This window comes from Sorex araneus, chromosome 5 (genome assembly GCF_027595985.1).
Source record: "Sorex araneus isolate mSorAra2 chromosome 5, mSorAra2.pri, whole genome shotgun sequence".
In the NCBI taxonomy this organism is placed as follows: domain Eukaryota; kingdom Metazoa; phylum Chordata; class Mammalia; order Eulipotyphla; family Soricidae; genus Sorex; species Sorex araneus.
In genome coordinates this window covers 177,323,641-177,343,172 of record NC_073306.1, presented here as the reverse complement: position 1 = coordinate 177,343,172, position 19,532 = coordinate 177,323,641, and the positions used below count along the sequence as shown (strand labels likewise).

General features: G+C 33.6%; 1 protein-coding gene across 2 annotated transcripts in view; it reads left to right on the top strand.

The window, feature by feature from the left end:
* GABRA2 (gamma-aminobutyric acid type A receptor subunit alpha2) overlaps window positions 1-19,532 on the top strand; it is a 137,640-nt gene that overhangs the window by 82,924 nt on the left and 35,184 nt on the right. For both annotated transcript variants that reach the window (XM_055137930.1, XM_055137929.1), the window contains exons 7-8: window positions 1,489-1,632; window positions 3,707-3,859. In XM_055137930.1, the coding sequence (XP_054993905.1) occupies window positions 1,489-1,632; window positions 3,707-3,859 (297 nt within the window). The remainder of the gene's footprint in view (window positions 1-1,488; window positions 1,633-3,706; window positions 3,860-19,532) is intronic.

Here is a 19,532-nt window from a genome sequence, read left to right as displayed (position 1 = left end):
ATGCAGCCAATGACAGCTGACCTTTTCTTCCATTAAGAATGTCACTGTGGTTCTTAGTTCTGCTCAAGGATCAGGATAAAATAATATTTTTAAGATTTCTGGGGGGCAGAAGTAGACAGAAAAATAGACAGATCTATTTTTCAAAAGATCAGTTGTCTAGTAAGAATCTATTCAACATTGGAAGGTCTTTGACTACACTGAGATGTCTGTTTCCTATAGGACATTCAGCATTCAAGTTACAAATGAAAGGGGGTGGTGGGCAGAGAGAAAATGGCTGTGACAGGAGTAATTGCTGAGTGCAGAGCCAGGAATAACCCCTATACATCGCCGGGTGTGACCCCAAAAAACAAAAAAATAAATAAATAAATAAAAGCTTTTTCAGTGAACCAAATTTGACTCCATATATTAGCATATATAGCTGATACAGCTGATCTTGTTGAATTCTTAAATTTGACACTTATTTATTTGAGCTTTGTGATCTATAAGGTATAGGTTCTGCCTTGGTTGTCTCACTGGAATTGGGAAAGTAAATGTCTAAACATTAAAGCATAGAAAACTTGTGCTAAAAAAATTGTTTTGGTTATATAGTCCCTTTTGAAATTCTAAATAAATGTTACAATTTTGGGGTTTAATTTCTATATAGATGATTATTATGATTTTGATAGGAATTGTATTGATTGTAAATTTTTCTAGGTAATAAAGTCAATGTTAATTATTCATATAAAAATAAATCAATAAAAAAAAGAAAATGGCTATGACAACATAGGCGGTGTCTACCAGCAATAGTCACTTTTCTTATGTAAATTTGTCATCACTGGCCAAGTAAGCCAGGAAGTTTCACCTCCAGTGTTTTGAGTTTTGTGTCTTCCTCACAATCCATTACTTGGCTGGAGTGCTATTAAAGATAAATCCAGGGAGTTTTGATACATTAATTTTAAATTAAGCATGTCTTACATGAACCTTGATAAAACCATAGAATTCTCATTTATTTAACATGTTCTTCAGTAATCAATTTATTGTCTTTCATTGTATCATGAAAATTTTCATTTAATTCTTAATTAAGCTACTTTTGTGTCCAGAAATCCACATCATTTTGGATTGCGATTATTATTTCTTGACTGATTGCTATTTCTAAAAATGCTGATTAAATGAACCTTGGATATTCATAGTCTATTTAACACAAGATCTTAATCTATGGTAGATACTTTTTTGCCGCCTCAAAACTTGGAGAGTTTTGCAGTCTTTAAAAAAAAAAATGTTTGACTTCTGAAAGTGGTCGCAAGGAAAATATTCTCATGGTCATAATTGTTTCTCCTTGTTTATTTGACATTAACTGTATTGAAGCCATTAATGTCAACATCACTGTTTACCTTAAAATTGTGATCTAAAAATACAATTTTTATAGTACATTGGTCTTATGAGGTACATAATCTTAATGTTCCACTTTATTGAGGGTTCTTAATTTTCTTTTATTCTGATTTTCTACAGATGCATATACAACTTCAGAGGTCACCTACATTTGGACTTACAATGCATCAGATTCAGTACAAGTGGCTCCTGATGGCTCTCGCCTCAATCAATATGATCTGTTGGGCCAGTCAATTGGGAAGGAAACGATAAAATCCAGTACAGGTTAGTCAAATGAGCCTAAGGAAAAGATAATTCTTAAAAAAAAATCAATAGGTTAAAGTCAGTGAAATGTAATAGTTTATTTAAAATTTTTAGTTCCTAAAGCTTAAGAGTGAGAAGTATTCCCTATGCTTAGGAACATTTTGGAGATATTTGAATTCTCAGTCCTAAGTCAGGATTTGTGTTTTATTTATTCAGTTTGATTCTTATTTTGATTTTGGTGATTTATTCCTGCCTCTGTGCTCAGGAGTTTTTCCTGGCAAAGCTAAGGGGGCCATTTGTAGTGTATGGGATTGAGCCGTTGGCTATAAGAAAGCAAGAGCCTTAGCTTCCTGTAATCTCTCTCTGTTCCAGAATCTATATTTTAACAAGATTCCAAGGCTATTCTATGTTATGCTAAAGTCTGAGAAACTAGTGTAAAATATACTACATATTAAAATATGTTTCTGAGACAAACCAATATTAACTCAAGTGTTATGATTTCACTAGTTTTCTAATCCTTTGCTCCCTATCTTGAATAATTTATAGTTACATAAACCTTTCATCTATGGATAATTACTACTGACCTGTTTGGGAAAACCGTTGCTTTCTCTAAGGTCATTTTATCTAAGAATAAAGAAGGTGTGTGGCTAAATTTTCCACCAGCCTATAATTAAAACCTGGAAACTGTAGAAAGGATAGAAACTATAAGGATTATCTAACAGAATCTATTAGAATCAGATATAACTTACTAAAATAGCTATAGAGGAGACATGCAACAGGGAGAATTTCATAATTGTTAATCACACCTGAGTTAAAAGTGGAAAAACCGAACACAGACATAAACTGGAGAGATGGATCAAGAATGTAGAATGGAATGTTTTCAAAGGAGGATGCCTTTGGGCCAGAGATGGTGCGGTGGGTAAGGCATTTGACTTGTTCATGGCTGATCTGGGTTTGGTCTCCAGCATCCCATATGGGGCCCCCTGAGCACTGCCAGGAGTGATTTTTGCATGCAGAGGCCAGGAGTAATCCATGATCATCGAAAGGGAATGCCCAAAAACTTTTTTTTTAAAAAAGGAGTATGCCCAGATTATCCTTGACCCCAGAGAGAACAGAGGAAAGAAACTGAGATGGAAAGGAAGATAAGAAAGGGAAGTAATGGTAATGTAGCAGGGGATATAACTGTATATCCAAATCACAAACTCAACAAAACTGAAAACATGAGATCCAAACTACAATCACCAAACTTTGAAATCTGTACGTCTATTCCAAGGTGACATGCTGAGGTTAGCAGGAGGGAACATAGGAAAAATAGGGAAGTTGACATGCCTGGCTTAAAATGTAACCATTAATAACTTTGTAATTCATAGATCTGTAATTTTTTTAAGAAATGAATGTGAAGTTCCAGGACTAAAGAAATAGCTCCTAGGTTGGCTTCCCTGTGCTACTTGGTCCTCTAGTGCTAACAGGGATATGTAGGCAGGTGTTGCATCAAAACAGAACAAACCGGGAGCCAGATAAGACAGGATTGTCACTGTCACTGTCATCCCATTTCTCATCGATTTGCTCGAGCGGGCACCAGTAACATCTCCATTGTGAGACTTGTTACTGTTTTTGGCATATTGAATATGCCATGGGTAGCTTGCCAGGCTCTGCCGTGTGGGTTAGATACTCTTAGTAGCTTGCTGGTCTCCGAGAGGGGCGGAAGAATCGAACCTGGGTTGGCCGCATACAAGGCGAATGCTCTACCTGCAGTATTAAAATAAAAAATATATAATTTAAATAATCTATGATCAGAGATGATTTATGAATTCTGTCCCCCTCCAATCCCAATCAATAAGTATGAATTAGAGAAAGCAATGAATAACTTTCCATAGGACGTATAGTGCAACTGTTGGTTCTATTAAAGTTTTCTTTTAAATCTTCTTGTTATGCTCTGGAGGCATTTAAAGGTTACATATTTCTCTTGTCATACAGGTGATCAGTTCTTTTATTTTAAATCAGGGACTGTTCTTTCTCTAATTTCTCTCATTTCTAAAATGTTGAAGCTATTGGCTATTACAGTTCCTTAAGCTCCTTAAATTTTTTCTTGCAGGTGAATATACTGTAATGACAGCTCATTTCCACTTGAAAAGGAAAATTGGATATTTTGTGATTCAGACATATCTGCCTTGCATCATGACTGTCATTCTCTCCCAAGTGTCATTCTGGCTTAACCGAGAATCTGTGCCGGCAAGGACTGTGTTTGGTGAGTTCATAACTATGCATGTGATGCTCAGTGCATTATGTTGAATAATGTACTTTCAAAGGTATTATCTCCATTATCTCTAGGTTCTCTTATCAGTAATTTGTGGTGGTCCAATAGGGAGCATTGGCTCAACTGGTTAATAAAGAAATAGACTCACAGATGTTGATTGAGACTTATATGGCCAGAGCCATAAAAATTGACTGTGAGTTGGGCCCTCAAGCTCTACTTTTATCATTTGAAATACATTTTGCCTTCTATTTGTAAATTGTTTTGCATTTCAATCTTTGTCTCTAGAATTAAAAAAAAGCATTTTTAAAAACCTCAAAGCATTAAGGTGCCATATTTCTAAGCTTCCTATTTTCATATTTGTTTTTAAATGAAGAAACATTAGCACTTTATGTGAGTGAGAGACACAGGTACAAAGCAAAAATACATAGAACCCTCATTGCTAGCTCTTAGTATGGTAGAGTGTATAATCTCCGAGTGGCTAGGGAAGGCCCCAGTGGCTCCGCGTTCGGTGGTCTCAGGCAGCTCAAAATATACTCTCTGCATGTATGGATCTAATTCTGTGTAATGAAAGGGGTCAAATAAATAAAAGCTAATGGCAGCTGGGACTGGAGCAATAGTACAGGGAGTATCGTGCTTGTCTTCTGTGTACCTGACCTGGGTTCAAGCCCTGCACTCCACATGGTCCATTGAACCCTGTCGCAGTGTTTCTTGAGGTCAGCAAACCTTGAAAATTTCAGGATGTGGCTCCAAAATAAAATGGTGGCAATGCAAGATAAAGAAATTATCAGAGAGGCTCATATGAGTTGGGACAGGAAGTAGCAGCATGAATCTTTCCTGAAAGAACCAGTTAGGTAGCTGAGATAATATTTGTGCTAAATCTTGAAGGATGAGTAAGAGTTTTCCAGAGGAAATAAAGCCAGAGTCTTAGCCAAAAATAATATACAGTTAAATGGCATTGAAAGAAGAAAGAACATGATGTACTCAATGTCAGAAAAGATAATGGCTATGAATGTAGTTTGATGCAGATGGGATGGACTTTGCTGTCCATGTTCATACATGTGTCTTATCTTACAGCAAGCAGTTGCAGAGCTCTGAGGCCATAGATCTGTGAAAACTCTGAGATCCATACATGATATTTAATATATGCTCTTTTATTCATAATATCCTATTTGCACTTTTGAAGAATTTGTAAGTCTTATTAATGTGATCTTCAACTTTATCAAATATACATCATTCTATAGTATAAATTATACTATATACTATAAATTATTCTGTTATACTATAGAATGATGTATATTTGAGAAAGTTGAATTCGAAGATTAATGAACCTGAGGCAGGGAAAAAGCTTAGGAGGCTACAGTAGTATTCCTGACAAAAAAAAAATATATATTATTAGTCCAGGCCAAATTGTGGTTGTAGGAACTGTGGAAAATGGATAACTTCTAATTTTAGTATATGTGCTGCTGAAGTGACCATGGAAAATGGGTAACTTCTACAGATGATTATGGACGAAATCCAATAGGCTTGGTTAACAGAGAAATAAAAATAAAATTTAGGATATTATCTACATGTACTTACTTGGGCACTTTTAGTAGAGAATGTTGTTATGTGTAAAGACAAAGATTTAAAGAGAAAAATGTATTTAGTTTATCATCTGTATATATTTTCATGCTTCTTATTATGTTAATTTTGTATCTAGTAGACTAATACATATGTTGATTATATAGTATAGTAGAAATTTACAGAGAATTGATGAATAGTAGGAACTATTTACTATTCATAAGATAATCATTGGCTAGTAGCACTGTAGCACTGTTGTCCCATTGCTCATTGATTTGCTTGGCGGGCACCAGTAATGTCTCTATTGTGAGACTTGTTGTTTCTGTTTTTGGCATATCGAATACACCCCGGGTAGCTTGCCAGGCTCTACTGTGTGGTGGGATACTCTCGGTAGATTGCCGGGTTCTCTGAGAGGGACGAAGGAATCTAATCCGGGTTGGCTGCGTGCAAGGCAAATGCCCTACCTGCTGTGCTATCGCTCCAGTCCACTGGCTAGTAGATAATATAATTTATAGAATTGCATCTTATCTCCTTGATAAATTAGACAAGTGAATAGATTGAAGAATCTGCACATACACTTAAAATGCATAATTTACCAGATCAAAATAAACTTTCTGTAATGCTCGCAGAACTTGGAAGGAAACCACGAGAGAGCAGTGTCCAAAAGGAAAAGAACAAATGTAAAAGGGGAAGGGCTTAGGATAGAACACGTGCAATAGAGAGAAAATAAGGAGACTTGGAAACTATGTCAGTCATTATTAGTATTACCTACTAATTTATATTTTCACAAAAATTTAAACAATAGGGGATTTCTTTTTATGAGGCATTTGTGCTATTTTGTGGCATGTTATCACTCTTCTATTTTGTGTGGTAACTAAATTTACAATCCCCCCTTTTAAAGAAAAGACTGATACTTTTAATTTGGGGATACTCTAAATTTGAGGTATTTCAATATCTTGGAGTAAAATCTTTCCTCAGAGAATGCTTAAGTTTCTTGAACTGCATTATGTTTATATCACATTTATATTTTAAGGAAGAGGATGCTATTAAGAAAAGAGATAGAGAAGGAAGAAAGATTTTTTGATAACCATTAACAGTAAGTATGCAGGTAATAAAGTTGAGTTGGCCCATAGAAAAAAAGAATTTGCTTCTTCAGCATAGAATAGAAAAACCTTAAAGTGGATACTGATAATATTTTTCTCTTTTCTTGTTATTTTTTGGTGATAGTTTTATGTTGTTTGGGGCCATACCTGGCATTGCTCAGGGCTCATACCTGGCTCTGGCACTCGTAAATCACACCTGGCAGTGTTAGGGGACCAGACGTGGTGCCCAGTATCAAACTTGATTGATTGCTTGCAAGGCAAGCACCCTACCCCCTGTACTATTGCTCCAGCCCTGTTTTCCTCTTTGCAAATGTCTTTTTACCTGTTTTAACAAAAACACCAAAAATGCCTTAGATTTTGAAACGGATCTTTTATAATTATAATATTGTAAGAATAGTTTGCTTAGAGTTGGGTACTAATGATAAACATAATATAACTTCAAAAATACAGTGTTTAAAATCAAACTAGGTTATATAAGAAAACAGAATTAAACAGATTTTATGGCAGAATTAAGGAAGAGAGGGAAGGAAAATGGAAACAAAAAATAGCAATTTTGCCTTTAAGAGCTGTACACACATGTATAGTTTGTTTGAAATTTCAAGACAAAATTTGAATTAGGATATTTGTGTAAAATCAAAGTTAATTGAAGATTTCTTGCATTTGTATTATAATATTAGATAAGCTTCCTTTGCTCTAATGTTTGTACTTATAATTTATTCTGTTTCACTAAAGAATGATTAACAATTTGCATACCATTTAAAAATTTTGTATATACTACATACAGTCATAGCTAATCTGTGTTAATGAGTAACTAGATAGTATTTTCATAAACCATACTAAAGTATGTAAAAGAGAAAATCATAAAGAATTTATAGTGTCTGATACTTTAAAACCTTAGCCTTAGGAATAATGAACTGAATCTATATACAACAATTAAGTTTAGATCTCATACTAGGATTTTGCAGATAATTCCAAGATACCTTTCAAATGATCTAAAAATAGATAATTTTTAAGAAGAAGTACATATAATAATCCACTACATTGTTAGCTTCTTAATAATTCACTAAACAGGACAAAAAGGGCTCTTCTTTCATTGTTCTTTTGTGGTGTTCTATATATTCCATATTACCACATATATCACATTTAATAATAATTATCAGTTTATGTGAATCCCTCACTCTTTTGACAGTTTCTATGCATAATTTGATAAGCAGAGCACATTTTGTGTGCTATAAATGAATCACAAAAATAGCGTGGAGGGATTAAAATGTAACATAGAGCAATTGGTAGTTCTTGCTTATTAAACTTATTAAAGAAACATACTAGAAAATAAGGAAATGTTAATTTTTGGCTTTATATATTTCCCAGCTATGTGAATGTAACAAATAAAAACACATGCACAGGCACTTATGTACATCAGAACTACAAAGATTGTGTTTGTATAAGAAATATATACAGAATATTTAAAGGACATTTTGAAAATTTGAGCCAAAAATATAAAAAAAGAAGTATGTAGATTTTACAGAATGAATCTGAAAGTAATAAAATATCAAAGAAGAAGCATTGAACTGGAGTCAAAGAGATAGTACAGTGGGAAGATACTTGGCCTATCATGTAGCCAGCCCAGAGCCAGAAGTAACCATTGAACATCACTGGGTGTGGCCCAGAAGCCAAAAAGAAAAAGAAAAAAGGAAACCACTGAAGAATTTATGAAAGAGAAGTCACAGCCCCCCACATAAAAGATACTTTTTGTCCATGGCATATAGAACATTCTACATTGTAACAACTAAATTATACCACAGAACGAATCTATATAATTTTTAAAAGCTTAAGTCATATAGAGTCTCTTTTCTGAAGACATCTAAGTAAAACTAGAAATCAATATCAAAAACTGGAAAATTCACCCAATATGTGGATATTAAACAACATAATATTAACCATTGTATCAGAAAATGCAATGGCTACTATCAGGATATTTACCTGATAATTATAATGGGTAAATCAGGAAATGTATGAGGATTTGTTCAGGACTAGAAAGGAGACTAGAAAAAAATGATAAAATATATAAGTAGAATATTAAACATAGAATTAACAAAACCAAAGTCACTTCTTTCATTAAAATTGACCAAGAATAAATGGGGTGTGTTTTTGAAAAAATCACTATCTTGAAAAAGATGCATGCACTTTGTTCTATTACAGTAATATTTACAATAGTCAAGATATGAAGACAAAATAAGTTATCTATTGATGGAAAGTGAACAAAGTAAATGTGAGACATTAGAGAGACAGATTGATAGAAAAATATACAAAAGCAGATGTAGATATCTACAGCGGTCCATTGTGTAGTGCTAAAAGAGAATTAAATACCGCCATTCATAACAGTAGGAATAGACCTGAAGGGTATTGTTGTTAACTATAAGCCATACAAAGAACAACTAATAAAATTGCAATCTCATATTTTAAATAAAATAATTTCATTTAAAGAAATGAAACAGAGAAACAGCAACAGAGAAACAGAGACAGAGAAATTTTCAAGAGAGGACACACACTTTCAATGGAGAAAATGCAAAGAGTACAGATCAGGTTGAAATGTGGGCAACTACCAAGTTGGAGAATACCAGTTACAGAAACTCCAGGGATTGAAGACTTGTCAATAATGAGAATAGATTGATGTGGTTTCCAATGGTAGGGGAGAGGGATAAAATGTGAGAAGGGAAGCACAGTCAAAATATACAAGCTTCTAGTTATGAATTAAATACATTTGGGAGATGTAGTAAATAGTCTCATGAACATAGTTGTCAACATAGTGTTCACTGTATCACTGTCATCCTCTTGTTCATCAATTTACTTGAGCAAATGCCAGTAACGTCTCCATTTGTGCCAGCCCTGAGATTTTAGCAGCCTCTCCTTACTTGTCTTTCCCAATGATTGGAGGCTTTTTCAGGGTCAGGGAATGAGACCTGTTACTGTTACTGTTTTTGGCATATTGAATACGCCACGGGGAGCTTGCCAAGCTCTTCTGTGCATGCATGAAATATATATATATACGTATATATATATATTTCCCTCTGTGATTTTATGTAAAATGGGTAGGGAGTGTCTCATGATGTGTCATCCAATTGAGCATTATCTAATGAAAACTGCTGAAAGTTAATCTTCAAAGTTCCCATCACAAAAAGAAAAGAAAGAAATTTATCATTATGTGTGGTTGAAGGATTATAATTAGATTTATTTACCAATACTTTCACAATGTATAAAAATAATCAATCATTATATTGTACAAATGAAACTAGTATGATGTTAATTATGCCTACATTTTTAAAAATAAGTAAAAGTAGACTCATTACTATACCAACTGTATGGTAACTGAAATATAAAAGAATAATGTGATAAAGGTATACAAATGAATTAGATAATCAAAAAAAGCCCTGCAAATTTCTAGAGATACTTTAATTAACATATAACTCAAAAAGAAAAAGAAAATTTAGCAGACTGTATATAATAAGAAATTCCACCAGGAAGAAAACCTTCAGCAAAGAAAATCTGAGTATCAAATGAATTCCCTGATGAATTATACTGAACATTTATATATGTATGTATATAATTCATATAAAATAATGGCAAGCTTAAGCAAATTGTTCCAAAAATAGAAGATAAAAAACATTTCTTACAACATTCTATATGTATATACTTTAAAGTCAAGATGAAACAAAGATACCACAAAAAATAAAGTGCAGCTTATTATTCATGATTACTATAGGTGAAATGAACTTTAGCAGAAACTTCAGAAAAGTGATTTGAAGAACAGATTCAAAGATTATGCCGTCAACTAACTGACATTTATTTTGGCTGCATAATGGTACTTTCACTTAATTAATTCAACTGAAATAGTTCACCACATTAAAGAAATTATGAAAAGTTATGCACAGACATAATCTTCTTAATTGATTCTGAAAAGATACTTAATAAACTATAACACCCGTACATGAGTTTCTTAATTTTTTTGATTTTTTATTACTTTTGTTACTGTTTTTAAATTTCTTAATTAAAAAACTGATTTACAAATTTTTGACAGCTGAGTTCTAGGCATCCAGGATTTTGACACCAATCCCACTACCAGTGTAAACGTCCCTCTACCAGTGTTCCTATGCTCCTCTCACTCCCAACCTGTCTGCCTCTTTGACAGGTACATTTCAAAGTACTGTAGTTGTAGTTTAAATCTTATGTTTTCAGTGTTGTTGAGTCTGTGCTTTGGGTATACAGCTATACCGCTCTCTCACATGACTGGTATAACTGAGCCTCCTGACCACTGTCACCTGTTTCCCTTTTACTTAGCTTTCTCATCTTCTTTCCCCCCAAACCCTTTCACTTCTTTTCCTTTTTGTCCTTCTCCCTTTATTCTGGGATCAAGATTTATCTAGACACCACCCACCCCATTTACTATATTATATTTCCTCATCCATTTGTTCTATAGACCATAGATAAGTGAGATCATCCTGTGCTTGTCCTTCTGGCTTACCCCATTCAACATGATATCTTCCAGGTTGCAGCAAAATTGCATGATTTGATACTTCTTTGCAGCTGCCTACTATCCTATTGTTTGTGTGTGTGTGTATATATGTCACTTTTCTATATATAGAAAATAAGCACCATTTTTTTAATCATTGGACACACATATATATGTATATATATATATGTCTTTTTGAAAGAATATTGGGTTTAGGGTTTATATATGTATACAAACCCTTATATATATATATATATATATATATATGTCTTTTAGAAAGATTGTTGGGTTTAGGGTTTTTGCTGTTGCTGTTGTTATTGTTTTCTTTTGGTTCTGGGTAGATGCCCAAAAGTGGAGTTGCTGGGTCATACAGCAGTTCAATTCTAAGTTTACTGTGATCTTTCCACACTGTATTCCACAGGAGTTGAATCAGACACATTCCCACCAGCAGTGGATGCAAGTACCTTTTTCACATACCACAACACAGATTGTTCCCACTATTTTTTGTTGTGTACCATTCTCACTGGTGTGTGATGATATCTCATTATTGTCATGATTTGGATTTCCCTAATGAGATATGATGCTAAGCACTTTTTCATGTGTGTATTCCTTGACCATCTGTCTGTTCTTCTGAAAAGTGTCTGTTCATTTCCTCTCCCCATTTCTGGATGCAGTGTTTTAACTCTGATGGGTTTAAAAAAATATATATATATGTATACATATTAACAAGTCTCACAATAGAGATGTTACTGGTGCCCTCTTGAGCAAATCTATGAACAACAGGAGGACAGTGCTACGGTGATATATATCTATATCTATATGTATATATGATTACATATCCTGGATAGCAACCCTTTATTGGATATGCTCAATACAAATATTGTTCCCATTCAGTTGACAGTCTTTTAGGGTTAGCCCATGCTTTTTTTTTTTTTTTGGCATGCAGAAACTGTCCTTAAATGATTTAAAAGAGAAAACTACTAGTAGAAAGTGAAGATTAAAAGTGAACTTACTTGAGATGCACTGCATTGCACTGCACTGTCGTCCTGTTGTTCATTGATTTGCTCAAGCGGGCACCAGTAACATCTCTACTTAAGATGAAAAATGATATATTTTTTTTTAGTTTTTGGGTCACTCCTGACAGTGCTCAGAGGTTACTCCTGGCTATGCACTCAGGAATTGCTCCTAGTGGTGCATAAGATGCTGGGGATTAAACCTGGGTTAGGTGTATGCAAAAAAGCACCCTACCCACTATACTCTCTCTCCAGTGTGAAAAATTATTTTTGTATCCATAACTGGCCTCATATTTTATCCTGTGCAATTAAAAAATTCCCTGTAAAATCAGGTATGAGAAAAAAAAACAGCCAACTCTCATTATCCAGCATTTTGCTAGGATTCTAGCTAGTGAAATATTAACTATGAAAAGAAATTCAAAGATGTCAAACTTAGAAAGATCTGAAACTGTTTGCATATGTTTGTGTATATCTATCAGAAGATTCCATATAAAAATGTAAAGAGCCTAAATAAATTCAGTTTAGTTCAGGATATAAGATCAGTGGAAAATCACTTTACTTCCCAGCACCATCAATAAATAATGTGAAAGGAAATTAGGACCATTCCAGTCATATCTGTATCCAAAAGAATAAAATAGCTGCAAGTAACTTTACCAAGAGGTAAGACATGCCCACCAAGAAGAGCCTAGCATTGCTAGAGAAAATGTAAAATGTCCTGATTTGATGGGAGACAGTATATATATGTATATATATGTATACATATGTATATATATGGATATGTATATTCCACTGTGTACATAAGCATCATACATAAGCATCATATTTTTCTATACATAGAAAATATACACCATTTTTCTATTATTGGACACATAGTTTGATTCCATAAGTACTTACTACTTTTAATGTGGCAACAACACCCTAGCCATCCATAGATTCAATTCATTCCTTGTCGTACAGTGAATGAAATTTTTTTAACCTCAAAAATGAGAAAGTTATCAAATTTCTGTGGAATTTTAAGGAATTCTAAATCGTCAAAGCATTATTGCAAAATATACACAAATTTGATATTCTTAGATTTACAAATTTTAAATTTTTCACTAAACTTAATAAATCACATAGTGTTGTGATGTCAGAAAAATAGACATAGAGAACATGAGTGAAATTGAGGGCCCAGATACAAAATCAGGCACCTATGCTCAACTGATCTCCAACAAGGACATTATAACAATTTGTGATACCACATTAGTCTCTTCAACAAATTGTATGAGACTCACACATATTTTACCAATATGTATAAATAAAAATAATGAAGTTGAACACCTACCTCACTTTTGATAATATATTGCAATGGATTAAAACAAAATGGATTAAATTAATACCTTTAAAACAATAAAATTACTAAAGAAGTGCATAAAAATTAATATGTAACATTTTGAGCCTATTGTGATTCATTTCTTTACCAAATGAATCAGGAATGGAATAAAAAGTAAATAAATTGCACTAAAATTAATAATGTTTGGGGCTGAAGAAGTAACTCAGTGATAAGAGTGCTTGCTTCCCATATATGAAGACAAGAAGTTTTTTCCCCTGCAAACTGGGGGTGGGGAATAGTCATTGGCCATATGGTTCATATAAGCCTATGAGATTATGTTGCCTTGTCCTGATATGTGTCTGGATAGACATGTATATACTCTTCTTGTTAACAGCCCACAAACCATTTACCTATATTGTATATCCTGAGAATCTTGTAAATGCTGAGGTGGATCTTGGAAGAAAAACATTTCCCTACCACTGCATAAACACTGAAATCATTTAAAACTTTTGGTCATGAACAAATGTTATCTGTGGGTACAGCAGGGAGGGCACTTGCCTTGCATGGAGTCAGACTAGGTTCAATCCCAGCACAGGATATGGTGCAGTGAGTTCTGCCAGGAGTGACCCCTGAGTGGAAAAAAAAAAAAAAACAACAGGAAAAAATCCTAAAGTTGCCTGTATGTCCACCAAGCCAAAAAAACAAAAACAAAAACAACCCAAAACAAACAAACAAACAAAAAACATTATCAAGAATGTGAAAAAAAAAGAGGGGGTTGTTCAAAGAGATTAGTGCAGGGGTTAGGTATTTGCTTTGTATGCTTTGCATGTGGCCAAGCCTGGTTTGAATTCCTGACACCACAATGTTCCCTAGCACTGGCAGGAATGATCTCTGAGTACAAATCCAACTTAGGCACAGCTGGGTTTCGCCCCCAAATCAAAATTAGTTAAATGAATAAATAAAATGGTTTATTGCATATAATATGAATTTTACCTCAGTAGGATAGCACTGAAAGGCCATTACATTTTAAAAAAAATAATAATAAATGAACATATAGAATATTTACCAGGATTTAGACTCAGGAATTTTACGGAAACTGATTTCAAAGTTTTCAAGTTAGTTGAATCAAAGACCAAATATTGGACTAGTCAAAATGAGAAAAAAGGAGTGAAAAATCGAAGTAAAAATCAAGGTTAAGAAAAGAACACAGGGCCCTCTGCTCCTAAAGACTTTGATCGAAAGGTCTTCTAACCCATTTTGGCACCCAGAGCGGCTTCTTGCAGCTATGCATCTTGACTGTGAACTGAGCAAAAATATCAGGCCCGTTTGTTGGGGAAAAATTCCAAACAATAATAGTGAGTTCTCTATTGAAATATTGAATGTATTCAAAGTATAGAGAGAATAAAGGGAAGATCATTAGCTACTTAGGTGGGGGGTGAGTGGGAGGGGGGTATATTGGGTTCTTGGTGGTGGAACATGTGCACTGGTGAAGGGATGGGGGTTTAATCAGTATATGACTGAGTCTTAAACCTGAAAGCTTTGTAATTTTTTTCACGATGATTCAATAAAATAAAAACTTAAAAAAAAAAGAAAAGAACACAAATTACACAGGAAACATCAAGGTAAAAATCATGATAAAAACAGGCAGAAATTATTAGAACAGATTTCAAATACCAGAAAGATCTAAATCTGCATTCAAATATCGTTATAAATCAGATGAAATAAAGTGTTTAGTGAAGAATGTGATAAAAATAAAATAGTTAAATGAGGTAAATAAAGGCATATTTCATGACACAGGTGACAAAAAAAATTATGTTAACGGAAGTCAGGAGAGGACTATCTAAATATAGAGGTAAAATAAATATAGGAGTACTCATTTAACTTACCATATGCATTATTGTCAAATTTGCTAGATTTAAGTGTAACAAATGTGCATAAATTTTTGACAATTGATAACAAGCACAAAATTTTTAAACTGGGCCATTCTCAGATATATAAGTCTTACATCATTTACAATACAGATCTTAGGAATTTAAAAGTCATAGTTTTATGAAAATTGAAACCATTAGGTAATACAAATTTATATCTGCAATTTATCCTGTATAAAACTGTACATAATAATTATGTAGACATAATTATTACTATATGTATCTATGTGTGTGTGCACATAAAAGATAAATGTCCTATGTCCTATATGGAGTAATATTAAAAGCCCACCGGCCTCCATATTCTATATCTTTATTTCATCCTTTGTTTTCTTCCTTCTTTGACAGTAACCATCATCATCTAACACAACAATTACCCAAGTTATGTTTCTACCCTCTCTTATTTTTTCACTGAATTCAGTCAGTTTTCCATGCTAGTGAGAAATTATCATTTGCCCTTTACTGCCCTTTGTGGGTAAAACCAAAATTTTTTTTAATTTAAAAACTATTATGGGTAATACATTAATATGCCTTTGAAAATAGGAGCCAGATAGATCAAATTTTTCAACCTTTTAGATCTGGTTTCATGCAGTGAGTAGAATGAGAAAACAGAGCAAATAGGATGCTAGTCAGAGGAGTTGAAATTAGAATGTACCCCTGGACATTAGACTTTGCTCTATTATATTGTGGTTTATCTATTTACTTGTTGTATACCACATTTATTTTGTGTTTGTTGATTTAGCTAGGTATCTTCTAAAGACATTTCTTCAAAGGGACTGCTATAGCTTGTGAAAATAAATGTCCCATTTGATTTCCTTTGAGTGTTTGTGCCCAACCCTATCAGTAGTAACATACTAGAAACTCTCAGCCCTGCTTTGGGGATATGTCCTTGAACAAAAACCAAACCAAACATCTCCTGGCATATAATGAACTTCCAACATGATAAGGTAGCTGTTCTTCTGCCAATAATAAAAGAAAGCGCTTGAGTAACTTTCAACCTTTTATCTTAAGATTTTTTTTTTAAAGCTCATTGGAGCAGACAATTTATTTGCAATGTAAGAAATCTCATTTTGCATTTTTATTAGCATGTAGAATTTTAGTGACAGTGTAATTTATGATTTTTTCAGATTCTTATCCTGCAGAAATTAATAGAAATAAAAATGAATCATAAGCAGTTTGTTGATTATCTTTTTATGTGGAGCAAACTGATTTAAATATATTATAATTTATGAATATGTCTATAATTTATATAAAAAACTGAAGATGTAAATAAGTTTTAAGATTATATGTAAAAACTATGTCCTGGTATTTTTTTAATATTAAATTCAGTATGAAACAGAAGGGTTTTTTATTAAAAACTAAAATCAAATAAGACATCTGTTAGAATACAGGTTTGTCTGATAAAAAGAGAACAGGGAGTTGAAATATTTTATGTTATTTGTAAAGTTTGTGGCATTTGCAAGGGCCTTAGCTGACAATTTCATAGAACTTTCAGAATAGCCTAAAGTCTAAAAGGAATATGTTTGTATTGCTCATTTTTCTTTGTAGTTCTATAGATTTCCACAAGTCAGATTTCTTTTACAGTTTATATCAGAAAAGCTAGAATATATTAGTTTAATCTCTGAAGGTTTTTATTTCTCCTTGCATATAAAGGAAATTTACAGTAGGTGGTGGAAAGTTAGTATGTCAATTCCAGTGACATTACCCAGTCTCTATTTTTATTCTTCCATGCCCATAGAGTTTTACTTCATGTAGCAAAAGACTATATATTGGTGCTTTAGCATAGCCTTCCAATTCCAGGGATCAGGAATGAATAACTGAAAAATCTGAAAGACCTCTTCTAGCTCTCATTTTCCATGCCTCTTCATATCCTTTGCAGATTTTCAGTCTTTTCCAGACCTTTCAAGCCCTGACTCAGGGCTCAGTATTTGGACTTTCAATTCTCTATCATGTCTACTTTGATAACTCCAAACTTTACCATTGCTTACTTTAATTTTCACTTAACAATTTTACCAAATGTGCAGTTTCTCTCTAGACCTTTTCCTTTAACTCCTGGCATGCCTACTTTTGTGTCTTCTTATCTTGTCTTCAGAAGTGCCAATGAATATCTCAACCTAGGTAGTCACAAAACAGTTTGCTCCTCTGCTGCTTATATCCTAAACCTAGACCGAACCACCAGTGGTTCTCATTTCTATGACTGCATGTCTTAGTCAGCATGGATTTCTCTAATAAATATTGCTTACTGGGTGACTGAAAATTCATTTTCCCAAATTTCTGGAGCCTGATCACTATAACCTTGGTCAGTTTCTGATAAAAAGCCTTTCTCCTGACTTGCAAATGACAGCCTTCTCACCTTGTGCTCACATAGTTTCATGTGAGTATGAGTGAGAGAGAGAGAGAGAGAGAGAGAGAGAGAGAGAGAGAGAGAGAGAGAGATAGGGGTTAGGGTGAGAGAGGGAGAAAGGAATTTGGAGAGAAGGAGAAATGGAAAGGGAGAAGAAAGTTGAAAAAGGGAGAGAATAAGAAGGGTAAAGAGAATGATCATTGTTATGTTTTATACATATATTAAACCTTTTAAATCAGGGTTTTACCCTTATTACTGTAGTTAACTTTAATTACAGGAAAGTTATTAAATCCAAATTTAGTTGCAATGGAAGTTAGGGGTTCGACATAAGTATTTTGAAAAGTCATAGGCATTGACTACATAGGAATCAGTTAGGAAGCTTCTTAACTGTTTCTTGCTTCTATATTTTGTTCATCTCTTCCCAATACAAAAGTTACAGTGGTCTTTTAAAAACATGTCAGCCTGACTTTTTACTAGTTTATTGCTTCTAGCAGTTGTTAATAGTATCTAGAATTTTCTAAGTATACTACCATGACATCTGTAAATAATGATAGTTTGATTTCTTCTTTTTCAGTATGGATTCCCTTCTGATTTATCTTGTCTAATTGCTATCACAAGCACTTCCAATACTTTATAGGATAAAAGTGCTGATTGGGGCAACCTTGTAATATGCCTGTTTTTAGGGAGAATTCTTCTATATTTTCACCATCAAATAAGATGCCACTTGTAGATTTGTAGTATGTAGCTTTAACAATATTGAGGACATTTTCTTCTATTCCCATTTTATGAAAACACTTTATCATAAATGGGTATGGGATATTATCAAATGACTTATCTGCATCTATGAATATGGTCCTATGATTTTTAAATTTTATTCCATTGATATGGCACATTTCATTGCTTGCATATATTTTACACCTTATTTGCATTCTTGGGATAAACCCTACTTGTTGATGGTGTATGATCTTGATATAAGACTGGATTAGACTTTCTAATATTTTGTTGAGGATGTTTGCATCTATGTTTATCAAGTATTTTGGTTTATAGTTTCCTTTTTTGTATTGAATCTGTCTTATTTTTGTAATTAAGGTGACATTTGCCTTGCAGAAAGTGCTTGGTAGGATTTCTATTTTTTTGATAAACACATCTGGGTGCCTTTTGATTACTGTTTTGATTTCTTTGCTGATAATTGGTCTGCTCAGGTGTACATTTCCACTTGGTTCAGTCTTGGAAGGCGTGGATTTAAAAAAAAACATTTTGTAGGTTCTCTAGCTTTGTGTCATCAAGATTTTCATTGCAATTTTGGATAATCCTTCATATTTCTTTGGTGTTTGTTATACAGTCTCCCCTTTTCTGATTCTGTTTTTTAAATTTTTCTGTTTCTTTGTGAGTTTAGTTTAGGGTTTATCAACCTTTTTTATTCTTTAAAAAAATCAAGTCTTGTTTTCACTATTTTTTTAATTGAATCATCATGAGATACATAGTTGCAAAATTGCTCATGATTGGTTTCAGTCATAAAATGTTCCAACACGGATCCCTTTACCGGTGTACAGTACCCACCACCAATTCCCCAGTTTCCCTCCCATCTTACCCCTATGGCAAACACTTTTCTTTCCTTCTCTCTCTCTCTCTCTCTCTCTCTCTCTCTCTCTCTTTCTCTCTCTCTTTCTTTTTCTCTTTCTCTCTCTTTCTTTTTCTCTTTCTCTCTCTTTCTTTTTCTCTTTCTCTCTCTCTCTCCCCTCCTCCCTTTTCCCTCTCCCCTCTCCCTCCCCCTTCTCTCTTTGTCTCTCTCTCTTTGTCTCTCCATCTCTTTCCTTTTGGGAATTATGGTTTGCAATATAGGAATTAAAATGTTATAATGTACCTACTTTCAGCACTCAGTTTCACCTCTCATTGTCAT